General features: G+C 41.3%; 1 protein-coding gene across 21 annotated transcripts in view; it reads left to right on the plus strand.

The window, feature by feature from the left end:
• Nucleotides 1-27161, plus strand: part of Tfdp2 (transcription factor Dp-2) — a 138780-nt gene that overhangs the window by 44743 nt on the left and 66876 nt on the right. For 6 of the 21 annotated variants that reach the window (XM_052717262.1, XM_052717255.1, XM_052717238.1 and 3 more), the window contains one exon: nt 7577-7611. The exons of 12 other annotated variants lie outside the window; for them this stretch is intronic. Coding sequence is in view for 1 of the 9 variants with exons in the window: in XM_052717237.1 (XP_052573197.1) it covers nt 23303-23333 (31 nt within the window). In the remaining 8 variants the exon portion in view is untranslated. Of the gene's footprint in view, nt 1-7576; nt 7612-23241; nt 23334-23674; nt 23748-27161 lie in introns of those variants that run through there. 3 more of the 21 variants (XM_052717237.1, XM_052717326.1, XM_052717318.1) reach the window with 3 other exon arrangements.

The following is a 27161-nucleotide window of genomic DNA, read 5'->3' on the forward strand; positions in this document are numbered from 1 at the left end:
AGTCAGGATTCTCTTAACTTCTAAGTGTGTCTATTTCAATTACACATTCTGGGTCTGGGGAACTAACCAGGATGAGTTGGGAGACCCCCTGGACTTGCTGTGAGTTGGCCTTCAGCCAAAACTCCATTATTCACCTGACCACCACAAGCCCCTACTGTAACTGGAGGGCCACAAGTTTCTTGGGACCTTCCGGAATCAGCATCAGTTCAGACCTAGGATCTAATAGACCCCTGAAAGTCTTGTTTCTTTTCACCCAGTAGTACAGTTACCCTTGAAAGGACCATAAGTCCCTCTGGAGAAGGACCAGAGAAAGGCTGACAGTAGGACTTTGAGGTATTTTATCAAGTCCTTCCTCAGGGGAACCTGGCTGTCCCTTCATTCAATGGGTTCTGGGTCTGCACGCTGGCTCAAGTCTGGAAATTGGTTCACAGGCTGAGATTCCCTTTTGTCATGATCCAGTGTAGCCTTTCTTTCATTTGTTTGAGAATTTTTCTGCTTATATAGATCAAACAAAAATTCAGTAGGCTTCTTATCTATTTCATGCCTGGAAACACCATGACTGATTAGCCAATACCGAAGGTCCATATGAGTCGTGTCACTATAAAATTCACTTTACCTGGGCTGACCATTATAGGTTAGGCTGTTCTGTTCATTGCTTTTTCTGTCCTGCCCCTTGGGATCACTAAGATCATCTTGTCTTTGGTGATTCAGTGCTGCCACCCAGCCCCTGCTCTCTCAGGCCCAATTAAACCCATTGCATTTAATTCATTGAATGTAGCTAGAATTTTCCTGCCTGGCCCACAGTCAGGACAAATCTCTCTCACCTGCCAGTCCCACAGCCGCTCAGACCCAACCAAGTAAACACAGAGACTTATATTGCTTACAAACTGTATGGCCGTGGCAGGCTTCTTGCTAACGTTCTTATCTCTTAAGTTAATCCATTTCTATAAATCGATACCTTGCCACGTGGCTCGTGGCTCACTGGCATCTTCACATGCTGCTTGTCATGGAGGCGGCTGGCAGTGTCTCTCTCCCACTCAGCCTTCCACTTCCCAGAATTCTCCTCTCTCCTTGTCCCGCCTATACTTCCTGCCTGGCCACTGGCCAATCAGTGTTTTATTTATACAGAACGACATCCACGGCAATCGAACCTAGCAAAAGAGTCTCCAACCCTAAGATATGGTACAAGAAAAGGGGTGAGTGACAGCAAGGCTCTTGCAGTGCGCGGGTACCCCCAGACCATTTTGCATCTTCCAGGATTAGTGAAAGGCATGTCTTCTGGGCTTTCCCATTGTAGAGGATTGGCTTTTAACAGCATACCCACTCTAGCATTGTAATTTCTCCTTACACAAACTTTTGACACCCTTTTTACCTGTGCAGGCTTCCAGATTAAACCTAGACTCTCCATCAGGACCAGTGTCAATAAACTCAGCCTGATCCAGCCATATGTTCCTTCTCCCATTATCCCACAGCCTTAAATGCCATTCCCATACATTCTCCAGACTTCTGCTTGAATGGCTTAGCAAACTCAGTAAGCTTTTTAGTAGTGTGGTGCATCTCCTCATGGACTCCACACTTTCTGCTTTCCTCTAGGAGCCCATCCCTTGTTTCTTTTCTTTCCTTTTTCTGTTTCAGTTTTTGAAGTGGTCTTGCTTTGAAGTCCTGACTGTCCTGGCCCTTGCCATGTAGACTAGAGTGGCCGTAGGTTTGCAGTGATTCTCCTGCCTTTGCCTACTCTTTGCTGGCATTATGGGTCCGAGCCACTATACATGGCTTTTTAATTTTGTTTATTTTTAAGATAGTGGTCATGGCACAGGCATATGGCCCAGCACTCAGGAGGCAGAGGCAGGCAGATCTCTGAGTCCAAGGCCAGCCTAGTCTATAGAGTGAGTTCCAGGACAAACCAGGGCTACACAGAGAAACCCTGTCTCAAAACGAAAAGAAAGAAACAAAGAAGAAAGCAAGAGACTCTCATACTTACTGGTCTAGGCTAGGATGGCAGGCCAATGAACCTCAGGGATTACAAACACATGCCACCATCCTTTGTTTTTGTTTTTTAGCTTGGGTTCCCAAGATTGAATTCAGGTCCTTATGCTTGTGAGGCAAGCACTTTACCAGCTCATTCGTCTCACCGTTTTTGTGCCATGCTCTCTCCTCTCTCTCCTCTCTGTCTCTCTCTCTCTCTGTCTCTCTCTCTCTCTCTGTCTCTCTCTCTCTCTCTGTCTGTCTCTCTCTCTCTCTCTCTCTCTCTCTCTCTCTCTCTCTCTCTCTCTCTCTCTCTCACTTTACCTGTTTAGTTCCTGTTATCTTTCACATCTAAACTTTGGTCTTGTCAGAGCTTCTGTGCTGTGCTGGCTAGTTTTGTGTCTTAACTCAGGTTAGAGACATACCTGAGAAGAGATAACCGGAGTTGAAAGAAGCACCTCCATAAGATTGACCTGTAGGGTCATTTTCTTAATTGGTGATTGATATGGAAGAGCCCAGCCCATAGTGGATGCTGCCCACCCCTGGGCAGGTGGTCCTGGAGTATATAAGAAAGCAGCCTGAGCAAGCCAGTAAGCATCACTTCTCCATGGTCTCTGCATCAGCTCCTGCCCCTCGGACCTCCTTTGATGATGAACTGTTGTGTGGAACTGTAAACTAAAAGAAACCCTTTTCTCCTGAGTTGCTTCTGGTTACGGTGTTTGATCACTGCAATAGAAACCCTAAGACTGCTTCTAATTGCTGTCTGACTCTTAGATAGTCTTTTAATAAAAAATCCAGAGCCAGATATAAAGGTGAAAGCTGAAAGTTCAGAGAAACAGAACAGCCAGCCACTAGTTCTTACCTCTAGGAAATCCTCAGCCTAAAGAGAGTGAGTTCCTGTTTTCTCACACCTTATATACTTTTCTCTGCCCAGACATCACTTCTGGGATTAAAGGTGTGTGTGCTTCCGAGTACTGGGATTAAGGGTGTGTGCCACCACTGCCTGACCTCTATGTCTAATCTAGTGGCTGACTCTGTTCTCTGATACTCAGGCAAGTTTATTAGGGTACACAATATATCACCGCATCTAATACTACACACTTCTCCCTGTCTTAATGCATATGCATGTCTGTGCAAGTCTGTGTGCGTGCGTGCATGCATGCCTGTGTGTGTGTGTGTGTGCGCGCGCACGCGCGCGCGCGCGTGCGTGCATGCATGCATGCCTGTGTGTGTGTGTGTGTGTGTGGTAAGGGTGTGTAAGTGTGAGCACGCATGTGTGCGCCCCGCCTTCATACATAATTTGATGTTAAGTCTTGTTATGTATCTCAAGCTGACTTTTTTTTTTTTTTTTTAATCTGGAGACAGGGTTTCTCTGTGTGGTTATGGTGCCTGTCCTGGAACTTGCTCTGTAGACTAAGCTGGCCTCGAACTCATAGAGATCCACCTGGCTCTGCCTCCCAAGTGCTGGGCGTGTGCCTCTAAATACTCAGAGGACACGTATTTCATTAGTCTGTCTTACAGAGTCTTTCTCAAAGTAGGAACATTGAAAGAGTTTATGTCATCTGCCTGTAGATGCTTTGACTACTAACCAGATTCCTATTTCCTTTGAACATCTAGCCGACAGGAATTTCTCAGTCCCTCCTTGTTTCAGTGCCTATGCTACCTTTGAACCCTGCGCACACTTTGTAACTGCCTTGTCACAGGACGTTCTCAATATGATTCTCTTCCTAGGCTGAGAGCTCTTGGAGGGCAAAGTCCTTCTCATAGTTGTACTTTCAGAGTCTCATTGTCTACAGTTAGTCAATCTTGAGCTGTAAAAGCTTATTTGCTCTAACATACTTAGAGTTTTTATCAAATTATTTAACTTTTGAGAAGTGAGTGTCTTTCTTTTGAAACAGAATGTTACTGTACTTAGTGAGGAACATAGCTCTTTGTTTTTGTTTTTGTTTTTTGAGATAGGGTTCCTCTGTGTAGTTTTTTGGTGCCTGTTGGATCTCCCTCTGTAGACCAGGCTGGCCTCGAACTCCCAGAGATCCACCTGGCTGAGCCTCTGGAGTGCTGGGATTAAAGACATGCACCACCACTGCCCAGCTTTAAGCTCTTTGTTTTAAGACAAACATTTTAAGAGTTGGAAGCTTAAGAGTTGTATAGTTGCCGGGCGGTGGTGGCGCACGCCTTTAATCCCAGCACTCGGGAGGCAGAGGTAGGCGGATCTCTGTGAGTTTGAGGCCAGCCTGGGCTACCAAGTGAGTTGCAGGACAGGCGCAAAACTACACAGAGAAACCCTGTCTCGAAAAACCAAAAAAAAAAAAAAAAAAAAGAGTTGTATAGTTAGCTAAAACAAAGGCAAGCCTGAAGCTAATTGTATGCTACCCGTGGTGAGTGGATATCATGTACAGCATAGATACCCTGGGGGAGAATTCACCATCTTTGGTGAGATGCAACAAGATAGTATGAGATTTTCTCATATGTCTCAGTGTAACTGTTTAAATCTTGACAGACTACTTACTTCTGGAATACTTTTACACCACAGTTGACTTCTTGATTGCAGATAATGCAAAGTATGGAAAGTGATCTTACAGCCTGCCACTTTGTGAAGCCACCATTTATTCTAGAAGCTCTTTTGTAGATTCTTTAGCATGTTTTTAAACCTACATTGCAGTGCTTTTTGTGAGTAAAGACAGTTTTACTTCTTTGTTTCCATTTCTTTTCTTATTTCACTAACTAGGTCTGTGAGAAAAGGTTGAATAACAAGAAATCCTTCCCTTCCCTGTATCAGGAGGAAACTTTCTGCTTTGTTATTTAAATAGGATGTTAGTCTTAGAATTTTTTTTCACAGTTGCCCTATAATCAAGGAAGTTTCCTGTGTGTGTGTGTGTGTGTGTGTGTGTACACATGATTGTGTGTGTGTGTACACATGATTGTGTGTGTGTGACATGTGTGTACATGTGAGTTCAGTGTTGGCTATCTTTCTTAGTTCCTCTCCTTAGGTTTTGAGATAGGATCTTATTGAATCTGAAGCTCATTGTTTTGACTAGGCTGGCAATGCCTATGTGATAGGATATTTGTAGCTCATTAATATGCTAAATTAATTTGGTTGATTTTTATTTTTCAAACCAAATTTGAATTTCTTAGATAAACCCATTTAGTTATCTGGGTGGTAGCTCAGGCCTGTGACCTAGGGCTTGGGAAGCTGAGGCAAGATACTGCCATAAATTCAGTGTCAGTCTGGGGTGCACACTGATATTATCTCAACACAACCAAACAATACCCAGTCAGTTATAAAAGAAATGTGTAACTCAGCATTTGGGATATTGTCCCAACTTTATTACTGTCGTTTTAAATCCTTTATAATCTCAAAAGATGATTGTGGGGATAGCACTAAATGCTATTTAAAATGTTGCTTGGGCTGGGCGGTGGTGGCCCACGCCTTTAATCCCAGCACTCAGGAGGCAGAGGCAGGTGGATCTCTGTGAGTTCAAGGCCAGCCTGGTCTACAGAGCGAGATCTGGGACAGGCACTAAAGTTACACAGAGAAACCCTGTCTCGAAAAACAAAACAAAACAGACAAAAAACACAACAACAACAAAAATGTTGCTTGGTAGTTCTCTAGAGGGACCATAATAATGAATTTCTCTCCAGGTAAAAATGTGACTACTTGTTGAGAATGGGATAAAGATTAGAGGAATTTGAAAAGTTTAAGCAGGAAGTCATCATAAAACAAAGATTTTTTTCTTTGTTCAAAATCTTCTGTTGTTTGCTTTTGTGAGACATGGTCTCTTTACATAGCCCTGGCTATCCTGAGACTTATTATGTAGACCAGGCTGTCCTCAGACTCTCAGAATTTGGACTGCCTCAGCCTCCCAAGGACTCTGGTATCAAAGGTTTGCACTCCTATACCCAGCAGAGTTCAGAGTCTTGACAAATAATAGAGTTCCATGGTCAGTTCAACAGATTGCTGATTTATGCCCCATGTTTCATTTGTTTCTTTCTGAGAAAGGTCTCCTGTAGCCTAGACTAAACTTGAATTTTCTGTATAGCCAGCACTGTCCTTGAATCCCTGATCCTCCTGCCTCCACTTCCCAAATTCTGAGATTACAAGCACGTACTATACCCAGCACCATATTTTCTTCCATTTACTTGACAACCCAAGTCCTGCAATATTTGTACTAAAGTTTCTGTTTTATTTTGAACTACTTTGAGGAATAGGAAAATGGCATATGGTTACTGTTTCTATAAAAGTTCCTTGGCAGATTTCTGAAGATAAGGTCATGTTAGGGTGAGTTTGGCCTTTCTTACTGGGCTCGGCTTGATGGATGTTGTATTTTAGTGAACATAGTCAGTGGGTCTGGCTTAACCCTTCAGTCTGTATTCGGTTTCAGGATATTTTAAAATATCTTAATGATCTGAGCATAGACGCTTGCAAACCATTCTGGAAGTAGTTTTCTTTAGTAACCTATTCACTCTAGTCTTCCCTGAAGGATGTACAATACCAAATAATTTCCTCTTGTTTGTGTTTTCTGTTCATCTTCAATATAAAGTATATTGAAATAACAGTGATAGGTTTGTCGTGTTAAACAGCTAGATAATAGAATAAATGAGAATTAACTTTTAAAAATGAAAATCTAAGCCAGATGTAGTAGCAGGTGCTAGTGATTTCTGCACTCGAGAGTCTGAGGCAGAAGGATCAGGTGTCCAAGAGCAACCTGGGCTACAGAGTTAGACCTCCATCTCAAAAGACAAACACGTGTAGCAAAAAGTAGAAGAAAAGAAGATCTAAGTAGTTTCCAGTTTAAAACAAAAGATAAAGAAAAAGACCAAAGTGAAAAGAAACTGGTCAGCACATTTTTCTCTTCAGTGTTAACTGCCTTCACAGCATATGTTCTGGGCGGGTAGAATTATATAACATTGTTCTAGTTTTCATCTGCATATTCTAGAGACATACATAGTGGAGTCTTTTTGTTTGATTGTTTGTTTTTAGATTTATTTACTCTATGTGTGGGTATTTTGCCTGCATGTACATATGTGCACCATGTGTTTGCCTGGTGCCTGCAGAGGTCCGAAAGTGTCTGATCTCCTGAAACTGGAATTACAGATGGCTGTGAGCCACTATGTGGGTGTGGGAATTGAACCTGCTTCTCTGCAAGAGCAATAAGTGCTCTTAACTGCAGAGCCTTTTCTACAGCCCTTTAAATAATTTTGCTAACCACTCCCCTTGAATTTACAGAGATAAGCCTGCCTCTGCCTCCTGAGTACTGGAATTATAAGCTTCTCCCTATCTATTGACTTTACCTTTTTCTTTTCTTTCAAGACAGGGCCTCCTATCGCCTAGTCTGGACTCAGACTCACTTTGTAGATAAAAATGGCCTTGAATACCCAATCAGTTATAAAAGAAATTTTCCGGGGCTGGCATTACAGGCAGGTGCTACCATGCTGGGCTCCAGAGTTTTTTGTGCTAGTAGCAATTTGACTGTGTGCCCAATCTGTTTATCTGCTCAGGAGTTGTTGAACATTGGTCCTGTTTCCAACAGTTGTAGGTTATTATGAAGAAAACTGCTGTGAGCATTCAAATAAAAGTTTATGTGTTGACACACATTTTCATTTTCCTAAGGTAAATACCTAGAAGTGGAATTGCTGGGTCATATGGTAAGTATGTGTTTTAAAAACATGTTTCCCAAAGTATCACATAAGTTGGTATCCCAACTAGCAATGCTTTTTAGTTCCTTTCCAGTACTTTGAATGGTCAGGGCTTGATTTTGTTTGCTTTCTTCATTCTGTTAAAGTGAGTTTGTATGTTGTTTCAGGATTATTTAGCTATTCACTTTTTGTTTTGTTTTGTTTTTGTTTTTGTTTGTTTTGGGAGCAGTGCTAGAGAGATGGTTTAGCAGTTCAGAGCACGGGCTAGTCTTGCAGAGGACATGGGTTGAATTCCAGCACCTGCATAGCAGCTCACAACCTTCTGTAACTAGTTCCAGGGAATCTGATACCTTCTTCTCTGCAGGCACTAGGCACACACATGCTGCACAGACACACATACAGGTAAAATACTACACAGAAACACATTTCCAAACTATTTAAGAAGGTCTGCATACAGAGTCTATACACCACAGGTATGTAGAAAACAGGACAACTTTCAGGAGTGAGTTTTCCTGTACTACCATGTGGGTTCCAGGAATTTGAACTCAGGTCCTCAGGCTTGGTAACAAGTGTCTTTACTTGCTAAGCCATCTCGCTGGCCCTGTGTCAGGATCTCAATGACTAATGATGTTACTGAATGTTTTTGTGTGCTTTTATTCTTTTTGCCATCAGTGTATCTATTTTCATACAATAGTTATTTAAATCATTTTTAAGTCTCTCCCTATCCCATTAAATTTTGAATTCTTCAGCTTCCACTTTTAGAGTGATGCCATTTCAGATGGGTAACTCCATGAACAGTTTATAGGGATCAAAAGCAGAGCTTTGTGCATGCTAGGAAAGCACTAACTGAGCTATATCCTCAACCCTCTTTTGTTAGTTTTTTATTGGATTCTTTGCCTTATTGTTTAATCCTGGATGATGAGTCCTTTATCATATGTGTATAGCAAACATTTTCTCCTACCTTATAAGTTTTATTTTATTTTATTTTTTTTTTGTTTTTTGTTTTTTGTTTTTTGTTTTTTGGTTTTTCGAGACAGGGTTTCTCTGTGTAGCTTTGCGCCTCTCCTGGGACTCACTTGGTAGCCCAGGCTGGCCTCGAACTCACAGAGATCCGCCTGGCTCTGCCTCCCGAGTGCTGGGATTAAAGGCGTGCGCCACCACCGCCCGGCCTGTTTTTTGTTTTTGTTTTTGGTTTTTTTTTTTTTTTTTTGGTTATAAGTTTTATTTTTAACAGAAGTTTTGAAGAGCAGTTATTTTTACATCTTAATGTGAAATTTCCCGACTGAAAATACAGTTTGGAGTTAGGCATGTATCACATGCCTGTAATTAAGGCAGAAGCAGGAAGACCTAGAGTTTAAGACCAATCTGTGTTCCATAGTGAATTCTGGGCCAGTCTGGGATACATAGTTTCAAAACATAAAAAAAAAAAATATGGGTTTATCTTACTAAAAAATTTCCCTATGTATTTATTTAGAAGTTTTATAATTATAGCTTTTTTGTGTGTTCATTTTTCTGTTTCAAAGCAGGTTTTCTCTGTGTAACAACAGGCCTGGCTGTCATGGAACTGACTCTGTAGACAGGCTGGCCTCGAACTAAGAGATCTGCCTTCCTCTGCCTTCTGAGTGCATAATTATAGCTCTTAAATTTAAGTCTGGTAAATTCTTACCTAGTTTTGTATATGGAATGAGATGAGGGGTAAAATTGCTACTTTTGCATGTGAATATCTAATGATTTCAACATCATTTATTGAGAATACTACACTTTCTCATAGAATTATTTTGTACTTTTGTCCTGTCAGGTGGTTATAATTGAGGATTGAATTCAGACTGCTCTACTGATCTGTCTGCCTTCCCCCAGTGCTGCATCCAGTGTAGCTCAGTGGTTCTCAGTTAAGAGCAACTTCATCCCTTGGGGACACTTGGCAATGTCTAGAGACATTTTTATTTTCACTCTGGAGGTAGAAAAGTTGCCTGGTAGTTGGAGAGAGAGGCTAGGGATGCTACTAAACATCTCTAATGCACAAGAGAGTCCCCTCCAAGAATTAACAGTCTAAAATGTTCACAGTGCCAAGCTTGAAAAACTGATATGCTTTTAATTAAGCCTTAAAATCAAGAAGTTGTAAGTCCTTCAATTTTAGTCTTTTTCAAAATTGTCTTAGTTATTCTAGCTCTTTTGAGTTTGTGTGTTTCCTCAGACAGGGTTTTTTTTGTTTAGCCTTGGCTGTCCTGGAACTCTCTCTATAAATTAGGCTTGGCCTCAAACCCACAGAGATCCTCCTGCTTCTGCCTTCCAAGAGCTGGGATTAAAGGCGTGTACCACCACCACCTTGCTGCTCTTTTGAGTTTTTAATTTTATTTTAGTTTTTGAGATAGGGTCTGCTGTATTTTTAAAACGTCGGGCCAGAGACTTTGGTGGGTTGGAGCCAAGGGGCCCCATGGCGGATGAGAGAGAGACACGCCATGCACACAGCTCTTGCCTAGAGTTTTATTGGGGGGAAGGGAGAGAAGGGAACTGAGGAGAGAAGAGGAAGAAGAGGAGGAGGAGGAGGATGAGGAGGAGGAGGAGGAGGAGGAGGAGGAGGCTGGAGGGAGAAGAAAGGAGGTGCAGACTCGACCTTGTGGGAATAGAGAGAAGGAAGGGCCCCGCCCTTTTATGAGGGGACTATGGAGCAATGAGCACATGATACTTGTTGTCAAGACCCTGAATATACCGAAGTATTGCCTGTGTATTGGTCAGGTCCCCAAAGGGCGGGTCTGAATGCCAGCAGGGTCTCATATAGCCAAGGCTTGTCTTCAGTTCATTGTGTAGCTGAGAATGGCCTTGACTCCTCTTCCTCCTGCCTCCTCTTCCCGATTGGAATGTTGTACTGTACTCCATCGCACCTGATCTATGTGGTGTTGGGAACTGAACCCACAGCTCCATGTATAGGAGACAAGCACTTTATCAAGTGAGCCACATCCCCAGTCTGTCCTGGGGATTTTAGAAAGACTTTTGAAGCACACTTTAGAAGCAGGCGTGGTGTGGCATACCTATAATCCTGGTACTTGAGCAGTGGATTCAGGAAGATCTGGGGTTTGAGGTCATCCTTGGCTATATGAGTGTAAGGCTACCCTGCACTATGTGTGACACTGGCGGGGGTCAGGGAAGGGTGGAGAGGAAAAAGGAAGAACGAACAAGCCAACACAGTATAGTGATTCCTGCCTGAAATTCTAGAGCTTGGGAGGATAAGGCAAGAGGATCACTTTAAGGCTTGACTGACTACAGAGTGAGACCCTGTCTTAAAAAACAGACATCAGGGCGGGCCAGTGGTGGCTCACACCTTCAACCCTAGTACTCATATGGGTCTCTGTGACTTTAAGGCAAGCTTGGTTTACAAAGACTGTGTCTCTAACAAAACAAAAAGGTCAGGCCCCAGGAGAAATTTTCATTTCATCAAACTAAAGACCTGGAGACAGAATATCAGGGACATACTTGCAAATTTAAGGAAGTGGGGCTCTTCCTTTTTAGCTACTTGCAGCTGCTCCCCATGTTGCAAAGTCTTCTCTATGGCATCCGGAACTCCTTTTCTTCTCTGTCTCTCTAATCACCTGTACTTCCTCTTTGGTGACACAGTTCTCTGTAGGCTATAGTGTATTTCCTTAGTGAAAAGACTACTAGTAGGAAGGAGGAGCAGGAAAGACAAATCAGTAGGGCTTTTGCTTTTGTCTCTGGTATAGGACCTGAGGGGGAGACTATGTGGGATTCCCTTATAATCTTGTGGTCTGGGTGAGTGTGTACAAGGGAGTTCTGGACGAAGCGGGGAAGCCAGGTTCCTGCCATGGCAGGCTTTGAGCTCCTAGCCTCTCGGGAGCCTGAATTGATGATGCCTGGTGAATGGGAAACTGGGAGTGGTCCAATAAGGGACTTGAAAAGCCAAAAGAAAAAAGAAAGAAAGAAAAAGAAAAATCAGTTGGAATAGTATGCATTTTTTTCAGGTCTGTTTTAGTTCATTTCATGTTGATATAACAAGATAGCTAAATACTTAATAAAATTAAGAGATGTATGCTAAGCAGTGGTGGCACACACCTTTAATCCCAGCACTTGGGAGGCAGGCAGATCTATGAGTTTGAGGCCAGCCTGGTCTATAGAGCAAGTTCCAGGACAGCCAGGGCTACACAGAGAAAACTTGTCTCAGAAAAACAAAACAAAAGTTTGAGAGATGTATTTAGGTCACAGTTTTGGAGCTACAAGTACAAAATCAAGTTGACCTTTTGGTGAGGGCCTTCCATCTGTAATCATTGTATAATAGAATGGTAACATCATGACCCGGAAGAAGAAAGAGGGAGAGAGTGAAAATATGAACACAGCAAGATAGGAAGAAAGGGAGTTGGGGAGGGTCAAGGGTCATCTTTTTATAACAGTTCACACACACAGAAATTAGGACCTAACTATTCTTGAGGACCAGCATTGATGTATTCATGAGATTCGAGCCTGTAAATCATCTCTGAAAGTTTCTATCCCTTAAATATTATGCTACTTCTTCACAATGCTATACTAGGAACCATCTTTCAGCACCTGAGTGTTTTGGGAACACAGTCATATCTAAACTATAGTAAAGTCCTATATAATAAAATCTCCAAAAGCTTTTTGCTGTAGTGTTACAACAAATGGATTTTGCTTGTTCTTCAAAGGTTCATCTTTTAGAGGGCCTGTGAGATGTCTCAGTGAGTAAAATCACTTACTACAGGGACCTGATAACAGAGTTTAGTCCCTGAAATCCATAGTAGAAGGAGAGAATTGAGTTCTGAAGGTTGTCCTCTGAATCTCCAAATACATGCCATGGCACACGTGTAACACACACACACACACACACACACACACACACACACCACACACACACACACATATTATTTAAAACAAAAGTTTTTGGCATGAGTTCATTAAGAAATAAGCATGAGTGGGGCGGTGGTCGTGCACACCTTTAATTCGAGCACGTCGGAGGCAGAGGCAGGCGAATCTCTGTGAGTTGGAGGTCAACCTGGTCTACAGAGCGAGATCCAACAGGCACCAAAAAACTACACAGAGAAACCCTGTCTTGAAGGAAAAAAAAAAAAAAAGACATGCAGTTGTGGGTGTGGGCTTCTCAAGGGAAAATTTTCTCTAAATGTCTTTACAGTAGCCATATATACCGTTTTGGTGGAGTCTAAAGTTTGGAAGTGTTGCCTGAAGAACCTAGATGAGTCAGTAGGGTGGTTCCTGGGGTGCATTGGATAGGGTTCCAGCTGAGAAAGTAAAACCTCAGGTCAGAGGTATTGTGCAGGAAATGAGCTGGTGTGTCCTGTATACAGCTGAGGATGGCTGTGAATCTGGCTCAGTACAAATGGTGAACTTACTTAAAAGATGATGGGATTTTCATTTGTTTTATTTTGTTTTGTTTATTTATTTTGTTTATATTTTATGTGCATTGGTATTTTGCGTGCATGCATGTCTGTGTGAGGGTGTTGGATCCCTTGGAGGTAGAGTTACAGGCAGTTGTAAGCTGCCATGTAGGTGTTGGGAACTGAACCCCAGTCCTCTAGAAAGAACAGCCAGTGCTCTTAACCACTGAGCCATCTCTCTAGCCCCTTATTTTATTTTTGATTTCAAGTGTATGCCAGGCTGGCCTGGAACTCATTGAGTAGCTGAAGATGACATTGACCTTCTGATTCTTCTGCTTCTCCCCCTGGTACTAGGATTACATGCATGCACCACCATACTATGTTTAACATGAGGGGTTTATTGTTGTCTTTTGTAATCCATGTGTTTCTTGAACATGAACTTTGAAGATTGCATTGTTAAATGGTTTGACATGCTTGTAAATGAAAGTTTATAATTTTGTTTGTGCATTTTACCAGAAATGTATGGTTTTCGATTAGGAAAAGGGTATGGTCATATTACATGTTTAGGCCTTAAATATTGTTCATAATTATTTTAATACTCTTATTTGAAAATATTCATATATAAAAGGAATATTGTCACCGGGGCGGTGGTGGCGCACAGCCTTTAATCCCAGCACTCGAGAGGCAGAGCCAGGAGGATCTCTGTGAGTTTGAGGTCAGCCCTGGTCTATAGAGTGAGTTTCAGGACAGTCTCTAAAGCTACATAGAGAAACCCTGTCTCGAACCCCCCCCCCCAAAAAAAAGGAATATTGTCTTTATGTAGGCCATCTTCATATTTATGTAGGCCATCTTCATAGCAGAATGTTAATTGTGCTGGAGTTCTTTCTTTTTAATTATTTCAACTGAGTGTGTGCATGTGTGTGTGGGTATACTTACCTATAGGTGTACGTGTGGAGTCCAAAGTGTCACATCAGTTGTCTTTCTCTATTGCTTCCCAGTTTACTTTTTAGACACTTTCTCACTGAACCTAGAGCTTGCTATTTTGGCTAACTGACTGGCCTGAAAAACTTCTGGGATCCCCACCACTCCCCACTCCCACTCCCAGCGCTGAGGATGCAGAAGTATGCTGCCATGCCTGGCTCTGCTGTGAGTGCTGGGGGTCCAACCCCAAGTCCTCATGCCTGTGCAGCAAGCCTTTGTTCCCAGCTGTCTTCCCAGCCCATGGGGCGGGTTCTTTCCTGTCAGCTTGTGAGAGGTTTCTAAGTGGACTCTGGGACTGCAGAGCTCCTTCCCCGACTGTCTTACATCCTTTCCACGTTCCTGCCTCATCATGGAGCTCTGTGAAAGTCCCCACCAAGGCCTGATGATATACCAAGTTCTTGAACCTCTTTTAAACCCTTTATAAAATTAGTTTGCTTCATGTATTTAATTGTAGTAATGAAAATGGACTAAAACCTAGGGAAATTTAAGAAGTTTTTTCAACATACAGATTGTTGGCTTTTGAGACAGAATTTCTCTATGTAGCTCTGGCTGTCCTGGAATGCATTATGTAAACCAGTCTAGCCCTGAACTTAAAGAGATTTGCCTGCCTCTGCCTCCCAAATGCTGGGGTCAATAATTTTTTCCCCCCCCCCCGAGACAGGGTTTCTCTGTGTAGCTTTGGAGCCTGTCCTAGAACTCGCTCTATAGACCAGGCTGGCTTTGAACTCACGAGAGATCCCCCTGGCTCTGCCTCCCGAGTGCTGGGATTAAAGGCATGCGCCACCACCGCCCAGCTGGGGTCAATAATTTTTTGTTATTGTTTCTGTAATTTTTAAAAAATATACATTTATATGCTGTGGGATGTTCTGTATGGCAAATGTGTTGCTAATTAGTCAATAAATAAAACACTGATTGGCCATTGGCTAGGCAGGAAGTGTAGGCGGGACAAGGAGGAGAATAAAGCTGGGAAGTGGAAGGCTGAGTCAGAGAGACACTGCCAGCCGCCATGATGACAAACAGCATGTGAAGATGCCGGTAAAGCCACGAGCCACGTGGCAAGGTATAGATTAATGGAAATGGATTAATTTAAGCTGTAAGAACAGTTAGGCAAGAAGCCTGCCACGGCCATTACAGTTTGTAACCAATATAAGTCTCTGTGTTTACTTGGTTGGGTCTGAGTGGCTGTGGGACTGGCAGGTGAGAGAGATTTATCCTGACTGTGAGCCAGGCAGGAAAACTCCAGCTACATTTATATATATGTATTTATGTTTGTATGTATGTATGTATGTATGTATTTATTTATTTAGTGTGTGTGTGTGTGTTGTGTGTGTGTGTGTGTGTGAGAGAGACAGAGACAGAGACAGAGACAGAGACAGAGACAGAGAACATGTATGTTCTCATGCCATGGTATGTATGTTGAGGTCAAAAGATAACTGTCAGTTCTCTTCTTCTACCATGTGTGTTCCAGGTCATCATGGTTGATGGTAAGTACGTACCTTTACCCACTGAGACATCTTCCCAGCCCATTTTATTTTTTTTAAATAAATACACATTTAATATGTTGCCCAGGCTGGCCCCCTGACTCCCAGCCTCTTGTGGTTTTCCTGCCTGGACATCCTGAATCACTGGAACTACAGGTTCATGCTACTGTGCCTTCCTAAGAGAACAATTTAATAAACCTTGCACTAATTACTAGCTTGAACAATACTGGTTAGGCTCCTGTTTCATTCAGGGATAGATTATATTCAGTTCCAAAGTGCCCAAGGTTGCCAGTTACGTATCCATATAATAAGACAGCAATATTGGTAGGTCTTTGCTTAGTTTAGCAGAGCTGTAACAGACCAAGATTCTAAAACCTTTGTAGATGTAACCAACCTTCTTATTAAATAAGAAACACAGAACCAATGCAAAGAAGAAAGCCAAGAGGTCAGAGCTAAGAGCTAAAACCTTACCCTTCCTCCTGCAGTGGTCCTACCTCTCTGAACCAGAGCTACCCCTGTGTTAAAGTCTTTATATAGAGTTCCTGTCCTGCCTTCTCATTGGTTGTAAACCCAACCACATGACCGCCTCCTCACAGCCTGTCTGTATAGGCCTCCAGGTTTTCCATGATTGGTATTAAGATTAAAGGCATGTGTATCCAATAATGGCTGTATCCCTGAACACACAGAGACTTACCCAGCTCTGCCTACCAAGTGCTGGGATTACAAGCGTACGCTACCACTGCCCTGCTTTCCTATGGCTTGCTAATAGCTCTGACCCCTGGGCAACTTTATTTATTAACATACAAATAACATTTTAATACAAATAAAATATCACCATAAACCTTAATTGCAGAAATTGACTTCAAGGTTTTATAAACTGAATTGGAGAGCAAAATTATATGTTCTGGACTAGATTTACATTGAAAAGCCCGTAACCAAATGGACATACAGTAATGTTCTCTTATATCCCACCTCGTTGTGTGTTTATGCATCCATATTTGTGCCTGTGTGTATTCTTGTGGAAGGCTGAGGAAGGATTGTGCATTCAAGGCCAGTCAGTGTTGCCTAGGCAGGTTCAAGGCCACCCTAGGCTAGGTATTCATATTCTAAAGAAAAGAGAATAGTTGGGGTCTGAAACAGCCAGATCTTGGCTCTGTCTCAGAGTAGACTGGTGACAAATTACTTACTTTTATATTTCAATGGCTTGTTCCACGTAGCTCAGCTATTGATTTTAGTGTCCACTTACAGAATGCGTAGACGATTCTCCATTAATCTCCCTCATCTGCCTAGCTGGTGCACATCACCTGGTTCTGTTCTTCTGGTCACAGTAGGCTGGCCCAGTACCTAGTCCCTCTGACAACATTTCCTTGATTAGGGATGAACATCTGACCCAAGTACAGCCCGTGAATATCTTCCTGGTATTTAGTGGCCTAGGATGAGGAAGTAAGTAGTAGGACCTTCCTATACTTCCTATATATATCTGTCAGCTGTAAAATCAGTAACATATCGTTAGCCACGTTTCCATGTGGAGAATGCTGGTCTTTGTAGTAAGAGAGAACGAGGCTGAAGTGAGAGAAAATCAGGAAAAAGGCTGATGGAGTCATAGGAACCTTAGAGTTTCTGAGACAACTGTATCCCTGAACCTGATAGTCGATTTTCTAACCTTTCTTTGGATTATGTGATCCAGTTAAGCTAAGTAATCCCTCGCAAGTCAGACTAGCTTGAGTTTAGTTTCTGTAAGTAAACTTGAATTTTTTTGTAGTGTTCTGACTCTAGTATTTTTCCTATCTCCATTAACTGTATTCTTTTTCTAGGGCTATAAACCTTATTTTTACAGATTTATCTTTCCTAACTTGTGGGCGCTTTAGTGAATTTTTTCTATATTTATAGTGTCTTTGGCTGCTTCCCTTCCATGGACAATTCTCTCCTGTTCCTTGCACAGACCTTCATCCTATGAAGTGTTTAGTTTAATTTCTTGGACCCCACCAAGTCAAATGTGACTAAAACATGCATAGGGATTTTGATGGAGAATAGGATTATATTTTGCTGGGGAAATGACTCAATGATTAAAAGTACTGGCTGCTCTTCCAGAAGACCTAAATTCAGTTCCCAGCACCCACATGACAGCTTATAACCAGCTACTCCAGAGGAGCTGATGTCCTCTCTTAGCCTCTGCAGGAATCAGGAATGCACATGACACACAGATGTACATACAGGTTAGTAGAATAAAAGGGTAGATTGGGATCAGATTAAGGAAAATTTGGACAACTAACTTTAAATAGTTTACTGTTACTGTTTATACCAGAAGTGTTTAATAGAATTTTTATGCAGTGAGGCAAATGTTCTATATACCTGTACTCTCCATTACTGTACTGTTAGTCACATTTCAGACACCTGACTCAAGAAAGGGAAGTTTAAAAAAAATTATTGATAATTAAGTGTATGTGTGTATGCCTAAGGGCATGTATGTATACTATGTGAGTGCAAGAGCCCACAGAGTCAGAAGAGGTATTAGAGCCTGTGGAGCTGAAGTTGCCGATACTTGTGTTGCCAGGTGGGTGCTGGGAAACAAACCCAAGTCCTCTGTATGCGTAATCAGCCACTGAGCCATCTCTTCAGCCTCTGAGAAAATGAATTTTAAATGTAAGTTTTAATCCATGTAGGTAGCCACATATGACTGAGGTTACCATTTTTGTTACCATAGCTCTGAACATTAGGAAGAATGAATGATATGTGTTGGGGGAAAAACAAAAACAGTATGAACATTTAGAGATGAAGTTGAAATAAGAAGAGAACTGCTTCTTTGCTCTTATTTTTTTTAAGACTGGATTGATTTGAAACTCAGTATACAGCCAGAGCTGCCCTTGGACTCATGGTAGTCTACCTGCCTTAGCCTCCTGAGTGCTAGGATCATAGCTGTGAGTGCCCATGTTCATCCAGAAGGAAAGAATCACTTCTTTTTTGTCCTTTTGTTTTGAGACAGGACCTTATGTTGCCTAGCCTGGCCTTGAACACATGATGTAGCCCAGGATGATCTTGAACTCCAAGTTGTCTTGCTTCATCTCTGCAGTGCTGGGATTACAAGTGTATACTACCATGTCTGGTTTAGAGAATCACTTTCTTTGATGAAGATTGATGCTTTTAGCAAGGTTGGGAAACATAAAAGGATGTGCTGATTTGAGATGGACAATGAGAAGTAAAATACTGAGGAAATTGAGTGGAGAGTTTGAGATATATAGTGCTGACCAACAAGCAGTTCTAAACTAGAGTTTAGAGAAGAATGGAAAAGCCCAGGACAACCACTAAGAATTTTAGTAGTCATCATCGATGCAGAGGTGGTAAATGCCCGACAGAAGGGGAGTATACATTCTTAAGAAAACAGCATTGTGTTATCACTTTGTTACTGTAACAAACATCTGAGGCAAATCAACTTAAAGAGAAGAAGAAACGTTTGTTTTGGCTCATCATTTTGGAAGTTTTAGTTTATAATTGATAGGTCCTATTACTCTGGATCTGTAGTGGCGCAGTACATCTTAGAGGAAGCACGTAGCAGAGAAAGCCCATTTACCTCATGGTTGGAAACCCAGCCTTCATGGTTTGGCATTTCCAAAACCCATCTTAAAGGCAGGTCTTGGTAGACACTATATTTAAAAGTTTCTGCTACCTCCCAACAGGATTATTGGTGGAAACATCATCATCATCATCATGATGCAGGGTCTAGTTGTGTAACCTTGGATGACTTGCAACTCACTGTGTAAATCAGGTTGGCCTCAACAGAGATCACCTACCTCTGCCTTCCAAGTGTGGGGATTAAAGGCATGTGCCACTAATGCCCAGCTAGGACCAAAGCTTTTAATATCTTGTAAGTTCTTTGAGGGTTAGGGTAGATCTAGACTTCAGCAAACATCAAGGCAGAACCTTGGAGAATGTCTATGCTAAAAATAGGACATGGATCGACAAAGGTAAACTTGTTTACTATGTGACATTTTAAGAAATTACTATTTATTTATTCAAGTGGTTTCAGGGATCCTTTGCTTAGGTCTAATACTGATTAAGATTAGAAATTTTATTTAATATGTAAGAAAGCACAAGTTCAAACTTACTAATTGCCACTTGTTTATGTGGCCAACTAGCTATCATTGTACTGTCTGTATCATTTCTATCTATATATTCATGTCTGTCATTAAAAGTATTTGGTCAAGTTGCTAGTAAACATAGCAAATTCAAATTTAAAGAAATCAGTATACAAACCTGGAAGAGAGATGCTTAGCCCCATCTGGTATTTTCTAACCAATAGTTGTAATTAATAATGCATAAATAGATTTTTTAAATTTGTTATGTGTGTGGATATTGACTGCATATGTCTGTGTAACACATGTGTGCAGTACCCACCGGGTCCAGAAGAGGACATCAGATTCCATGGGACTAAAGTTAGAAATGGTTGTGAGCTGCCATGTGGATGCTGGAAATCAAACCTGGGTCCTCTGGAAGAGCAGTCAATGGTCTTAACTGCCTAACCATCTCTGTAACCACTGAATAGAGTTTATATATATAAATTAAGAAGAAATTGTTCAAGAGGATGCTTTAAAATTATTAAAAATCAATTGTGTGTGTGTGTGGGTGGGTGTGGGTGTGGGTGTGTATGGGTGTGTGTGGGTGTGTGTGTGTGCGCGCGCGCGTGTGTGTGTGTGTGTGTGTGTGTGTGGGTGTGGGTGTGTATGGGTGTGTGGGTGTGTATGGGTGTGGGTGTGTGTGCGTGTGTGTGTGTGGGGGGGGGTGTATGGGTGTGTGTGGGTGTGTGTGTGGGGGTGTGCGTGTGTGTGTGGGTGTGTGTGCGTGTGTGTGGGTGTGTGTGGGGGGGTGTGTGTGCGCGTGTGTGTGGGGGGGGTGTGTGTGGGTGTGTGTGGGTGGGTGTGTGTGTGGGTGTGGGTGTGTGTGCGTGGGGGTGTGCGTGTGTGGGTGTGTGTGTGGGTGTGTGTGTATGGGTGTGTGTGTGGGGGGGGTGTGTGGGTGTGTGTGGGGGTGGGTGGGTGGGTGTGTGGGTGTGGGTGTGTGTGGGTGTGTGGGTGTGTGGGTGTGGGTGTGTGTATGGAGGCTGGAGAACAACTTGTGGGAGTCAGTTTTCTCCTTCTGTCTTTTGGATCCTGGGATTCAGCACAGGTCATCAGGCTTGACGGCAGGTGCCTTTACCTACTGAGCCATCTTGCTGGCCCTCCAAAAATGCTTTATATTGTGACAGTGGACAATCCTATGCATTTTCCCACACTGTGTCATCCTTCTGTACAGGAGCATAGAAGGTAATGATTATTCTGCCTGCTAAGAGAGACACGGGAGAGCAGTAGATTGAAGAATGCCAACAGGGAAGTAAAATAAGCAGCAAAATGGAAACATCAGGGAATGGGTGGGTTGAAGGTGCTGTATGTGGAGCAGAGAGATGACAGGCCAATTTGCTGCCTAGTTCAGTGACTGATAGGTAACAGGTGCTCAGTTTGACCACAGAGTGAGTGCTGATTAGGAAGGAAATACACTCCTGCAAGAACAGTGGGATCTTTGGTATTTTGCTTGACCTGTCTTTGGGCTGCTATTGGGGTTATCATTAAAATATATACAAGGTAAATTATATTTGAACTTGTAAACAATGTCCAGCTTTGGGTAATGAGAGGAATGATTTGAAGTTGAGAGGTATGGTGAGTAGATTGATCTAATTTTCTTTTGCTTTGAAACTGTAAAATAGATATGACCTCATCTACTTCCCAAATATCCCAGTCTCTAGTGACACAGGTAAACCCTCTAGCTGATCTGACAGGTTATAGAGATTTGTATTTACTTTCTCTGTCAGAAAGATCCTTTGCTAAGATGATTAAGAATAATGCAAAATATGCGGAGTTGAAAACTATTTCCAGTGATTTAGACAGAATTTAATTTTTTTTAATGTGTCTGCGTGTTTTGCCTTCATGTATTTCTGTGCACCATCTGTATGGCTGGTGTCTGCAGAGACCAGATGACCTGGAACTGAAGTTACAGGTGGCTGTGAGCTGTCCTGTCATTGCTGGGAGTTGAACCTGGTGCTCTGAAAGATCAGCCAGTTCTTAACTGCTGATGTCTCTCCAGCCCAAAGATTTTAATATACAAAATTGACTAGATTCTGTGTAATTTTCAACTTTCTTCTTTTATTCAGAATTTCTTTTGAAATCTGACTTGCCATATAAACTTTGTTAAATGAATTTTTAAATTGTGTGTGTGTGTGTGTTACCATGGAGATGAGAAGGAAGGTGTCAGGTCCTCTGGAGTTAATGCAGTTGTGAGCAGCCCAGCATGGATGTTGGAAACTAAACTTGGGAACCAAACTTTGATCCTTTTGGAAGTGCAGCAAGTGCTCCTATCACTGAGCCTTCCTTCCAATCCCAGTTCATTGAATTTTATTTTATTTTTATTTATTTATTTATTTTGGTTTTTTCAAGACAGGGTTTCTCATTGAATTTTAATAGATTGCTCAAATACAATAGACTCACCATTGATACTTTAAGGCATGAGAATATAAAAAGATTTGGGGTCCTGTAAGTTGTATTTTCAATTTTAGCATGTTTACAAACCAACTTATTCATACCCCATATTATATCATTGTTGGTGCATGTTAGTGTTGATATGTGTTAGCAAAAGAAAAGTTTGAATAAGAAGAATCATCTGGTTTCTTTCAGTCAACATTGATTGGAATATCAGACAGGTACTGTTTAAGATGCTAATACAATACTAAAAGTAAAGCACAAAATTCTTGCATTCCTGGAGCTATTGTCGGGAAATACATTAAAAAATATCTGTGGTGGCTCATTCCTGTCATCCCAACACTTATGAGACTGTGACAGAATTTCCACATGTTCTAGGCCAGCCTGGGCTACAAAGTAAGAGCCTGTCCCAAACAAAATATACCAGGTAAATTATATGTGAACTGTAATCACTATCACAAAGTTTGTAGCAAGCAAACAAACAAGACCCCTTGTTTCAAAGGGGAGTTTTTCCAGTGTAGGCGGTGAGTGATAGAGAAGGAAAGGCACCTCAGCCATTGTGGATAATGGTACTCACAGGAGGCTAAGAGCCCAGAACTAAGGCCCCCTGAGACAGGGATATTTGTTTGGCTTTTGCCTGTTTTCAGTGCTACTGTATCCCCAGCTCCAAAGTAGTTCTTGGCTTGTGATCAATATTCAGTAAATACCTGTTGGTAGAAGTGCTTGTTGTTTGAAACTTACTTAAAGATATATGTTTTAGTAAGTTTTTTTTACATGTAGCCAGTTGGGAATTGTATTTCCATTGCCTTATTTGTAATGTTATTGCAGCAAAAAGCATATCAATATTGACAGCTGATCTTATAGTTATCAAATATTGTGAAGAGTAGGCTTGGACATGAACTTGAAAGGTCATCTTTATTAAATTTCCTGTGTAGGAAAATGGAGTAAGATGATTAGGTATGTAATTTTAATTAATCATTTAATATCTAGGACAACATAATTGGGTGCTCTCTTGAGAAAATGGAGAAAGGTACTTAACCCTAGATACAAAAGGACTAACCCAAAAAGTTTAAGACTTCTGGCTGTGTGGGAAAGTGGGAGGAAAATAGAGCACAACTAAGCTGCTCTTTGTTGATATCAGAAACGAGCCTGTCAGTCACTTTGGCGTTGAAGCATGGCCTATCTCAGGGGGCAGGACGAGGACTTTTTTTCCCTCCCACAAGGGCTGGACAGTTTCTACAGGCTCAGAAAGCTCCGAGCAGTTTTTCAAGTTTCTCCTTTTTCTCTCAGAAATTCATGGTGCATTTGCTCTGCTTTCAAAATGCGTTAAGGTCTTCTGCTTTGTGACTGATTGCCCGGAGCCGGCAGATAGTCGGACATGTATAATTCGAATTATGCAGGTCTTGTGAGTAAGTTAATTTTATTTTTTAAACTACTTAAAATTCAAATGATATTTAGAGAAACGATAGCTTGGGCTTAGGCATTTTATCACCTTCTACCTTTAAGCATTTTTTAAAAATTTTAAAAAGCCTTTATAATTTAGCAAGAAAGCCAAGCTCCGTGCAGAAAAGCCCCTTTCTCAGCACCTGTGTTTTGAGTTTCTTTGGATGTGTCTTTGTTACTTGGTCAGTCGCACACGTCTGTTCAAGCCACTTGACCGGTTTTCTTGAGCATCTTTTTAGTTTTATTGAGAAGTATTTTAAATTGAGCCTGTCTGAGCTCGATTGCTTACGTCTGACACAGTCTCAAGTTTCCACTGAATGGTAACAAAGACTGTAGAGTGTTGTTGGTACTGCAGTGAGAGGCATGCTTCCTTAGACCAGGTAAGAGAGACCAGTTTGTTTTCTCACAGCCTGGTGAGTTTTTACCGTGTTTGTATTTGCTAGGCAGCTGCCATGCTAAATAGGAAAGTAGCCAGGAGCACGCTGATTTCAAGACGTCCTTGCTGGTTACAGCTAGAAAAACTACAGAGCATGGGGGTAGGGGATGGGGGAGGGGTAGAGTTAGCCTAGTTTATCCTCAGCTATTTATATAAATTAATTCAAATGCAGAAATAATTCTGGAATTCATTTTGTTCCATTTAAAAGTTAAAGAAGCAGTTGAAGATAGCAGTCATTTAAAAGATATTTCATGGTTATTCCTCATGGAAGCAATTCTAGTAGTAGTTTTTATTTTCATTTTTTTTCCAGTAAATAAGATAAGATTTGTCCTTATTAAATATGTTTTCTGTTTATAAAAACTTGTAAATTGTCAGCAACAAAGTATGCTTCCTCAGAACCTCTAGAAATCAGCCTGCACAGGAAAGAAAAATCAGCCTTTGTAGTTATTTTGTTCCCTTTTTACCCCAGTACAATTTTCTTCAAAGTATTTGTGCTTTGAAAATGTCAGCTGTATTCTAATGAAGCTCCAGCATTGTTTGCTCATAAAGGAGCCGGTGCATTCCACTGCTTGATGGTTTATTATGAGGCACAGTGTGAGAGTGGGTGGCACCATTTGGTGTCTGCCTCTTGGGGTAGTGACTGCCATTATGTTAGCTTTGGATTGGCAAAGAAAATATACCATGCAAGATGCTATACAGAATCTGGACACTGTGAAGAAAATCTTATCCCTAAACAATTCTTAGTGAGTCAGGAATGTGTAACAGCTTGATTGAGTTGATCATTTCAAGTAGACTCTTGAAGTCTGCATTGTGGCTACAATTTATAGTCAGTGAAGCACACCATCTTGCTGTTGTTTTTTAATATCATTCTTTGTACTTTAATAAGAAAATAAAGTTTTTGTAAGCTATAATAATTTAATGGATATGGCAATGTTTTAAGTAATATACTTCAAACAAGTTTAAGGAAAAAGTTTAAGGAACTTAGTTAGTATGGGTAGGGAGGGGGAGCTGGAGAGGGGCAGAGAGCCTTTCTTTCAGTTAGGAAAGCCCTGATGAAGGGGGAAAAAAAGCAACAGATGTTTCTTCTGTTACAATTGAAGTTGTTTCATTCAAAATTCAACAGTAGCTGGAATGAGGAGAGAGGGGGTCATAAATCCTACCTAAATGGTGAATAAATAAAACAACCGTTTATCATTTATAATTTATTTAAAATTCATCCTTTATATTCAGGATTTGAGAATCAGCATAACAAAAATGAGTATAAGTTTTTGTTAGGCTGTTTTAAAGAAACCTCAAAAGTTGTGTAATGAAAATAGAGAAAGTTAATTTAGCGCATTTAAGTTACAGGAAATTGGTCATTATATTAGATATAACACTTAAAACCAAAGTCAAATAATATGTATAGGAAATACTTAGTTGCAAAAGTTTGTCATTGCACAGTCGGTACAAAGGCATAAAATGAAATAGGAAACGTCAGTTGTCCATGTAATAGGTCATTTCTATGAGAAGTGTGAGACTTATTCCAAAGACTTTCTGAGTGAAAAATGTGGGAGAAATGTTTTGAGTGTAATTGAAGTGATATATTGTGGTTTGTGTATGAAAAGAAAAATCATAAGCTTAGGTTGGTTGCTCATGGAAAAAGGGTGATGTTTATTTGCTGGAAAGAGAAGGAAGGGAGATAATATGCACATAATGAAAGCAGTCATGTATTTTTTTAGAAGTTTTGTGTTCATCAAATTCATTATGAGTAAAGTAAAAACCTTTCCTTTCCTTTTATAAGTACACAAAGGGAGTCCTGTGCTCTTGTATAATTTGTACTTGAACATGTTACAGCTATTCTTTGTCAGGTGGGAGAAACTATAGGGTCTTATATATAGTTCAGACTGTTAGGACTTTTTGGGGGCAGGCAGGACACAGGGTCTCACTATGTAGCTCTGACTGGCTTGAAACTCAGAGAGATTCGCCTCCCTCTCTCTGCTCACCATGTGCTGGTTTTAAATTGTAAGCCACCATGCTGGGCCTGACCTAAGACTTTTGGTTCTTCTTCTTCTGTCCCCAGAGCACTAAGATGATAGAAATAGGCCACCACTCCCATCTATCTTTATGGGGGTCTTTGGTTTTGATAGTATGGGTGATTGAACCTAGACAAGCATGCTACCATTTAGCTGTATCCTTGGCCTTTATGCTTTTCTTTAAAAAATTGTTATTATTATTATGTGATGGGCCATGAGTGCCTCCTCAGTTCTCTTTGCCCACCTTTACACAGTATCCTGGCTCCTGAGGTTGAACTCATGTCGGCAGGCTCGAGGAACACTTGACCCACTGAGCTATGCAGATCTTGGGCCCCTTATGCTTTTCTGAAAGTTATTCTTTTGTTTGTTCAGCTTGGTTTTGGTTTTGGTTTTTTAATTTTTTTTTTTTTTTTTTTTTTTTTTTTTTTTTTTTTTTTTTTTTTTTTTTTTTGAGACAGGGTCTCTCTCCATAGCCCTGACTGTCCTGGAACTCATTCTGTAGTCCAAATTGACCTTGACGTATAGAGATCTGCCTGCCTCTGCTTCCAGAGTGCTGGGAGTAAAGGTATATGCCACCCACACCAGACGTCTTAGCCTTTGAAAACTGGTGCTAAGCACTAAATCTTTTTAAAATTTTATATGTGTAGGTGTTTTACCTGCAGGCATTTCTGCTCACCACTTGCGTTCCTGGTGCCCATGCAGACCAGAAGAGGGCATCAGATCCCCTGGAACTCCGAAAGAGCAGCTCGTACTCTTAACCTGTGAAGGACCTCCTCGTTCCCAGTGCCAGATCTTCTGTTAGGCATTTATTATTTTTCATATCTCACTCTGTAAAGTTAGTAGTAATATTTAATACCAAAAAATTCTTCAGCTACAGTTTGAATTTTGTACATTGGTCAAATATTATAGTTTCTAAATATTTAATTGGTCTAAGAAGACTGGAAATGGTACCTCCCGCTCCCCCAAGCTCTCTTTCCCCTGACCCTTGCCCTCCATTACCCCTCCTCATCCCCAGTGCTCTTGTAGATTTCATCCATTTCTCTGTCATTGGGCAATCCCTGTGTCTTTCTTAGGGTCCTCTTTACTAGGTAGCCTCCCTGGAGTTGTGAGTTGCAGTCTGGTTATCCTTTGCTTTACATCTAGTATCCACTTATGAGTGAGTACATACCAAGTTTGTCTTTCTGCGTCTGGGTTACCACACTCAGGATTATTTTTTCTAGTTCCACCCATTTGCCTGCAAACCTCATGACATCATTGTTTTTCTCTGCTGAGTAGTACTCCATTGTGTATATGTACCACATTTTCTTTATCCATTCTTCAGTTGAAGGGCATCTAGAGCACTTTGC

The sequence above is a fragment of the Peromyscus californicus genome, unplaced genomic scaffold, assembly GCF_007827085.1.
Source record: "Peromyscus californicus insignis strain IS unplaced genomic scaffold, ASM782708v3 Scaffold_11__1_contigs__length_118956290, whole genome shotgun sequence".
Taxonomy (NCBI): domain Eukaryota; kingdom Metazoa; phylum Chordata; class Mammalia; order Rodentia; family Cricetidae; genus Peromyscus; species Peromyscus californicus.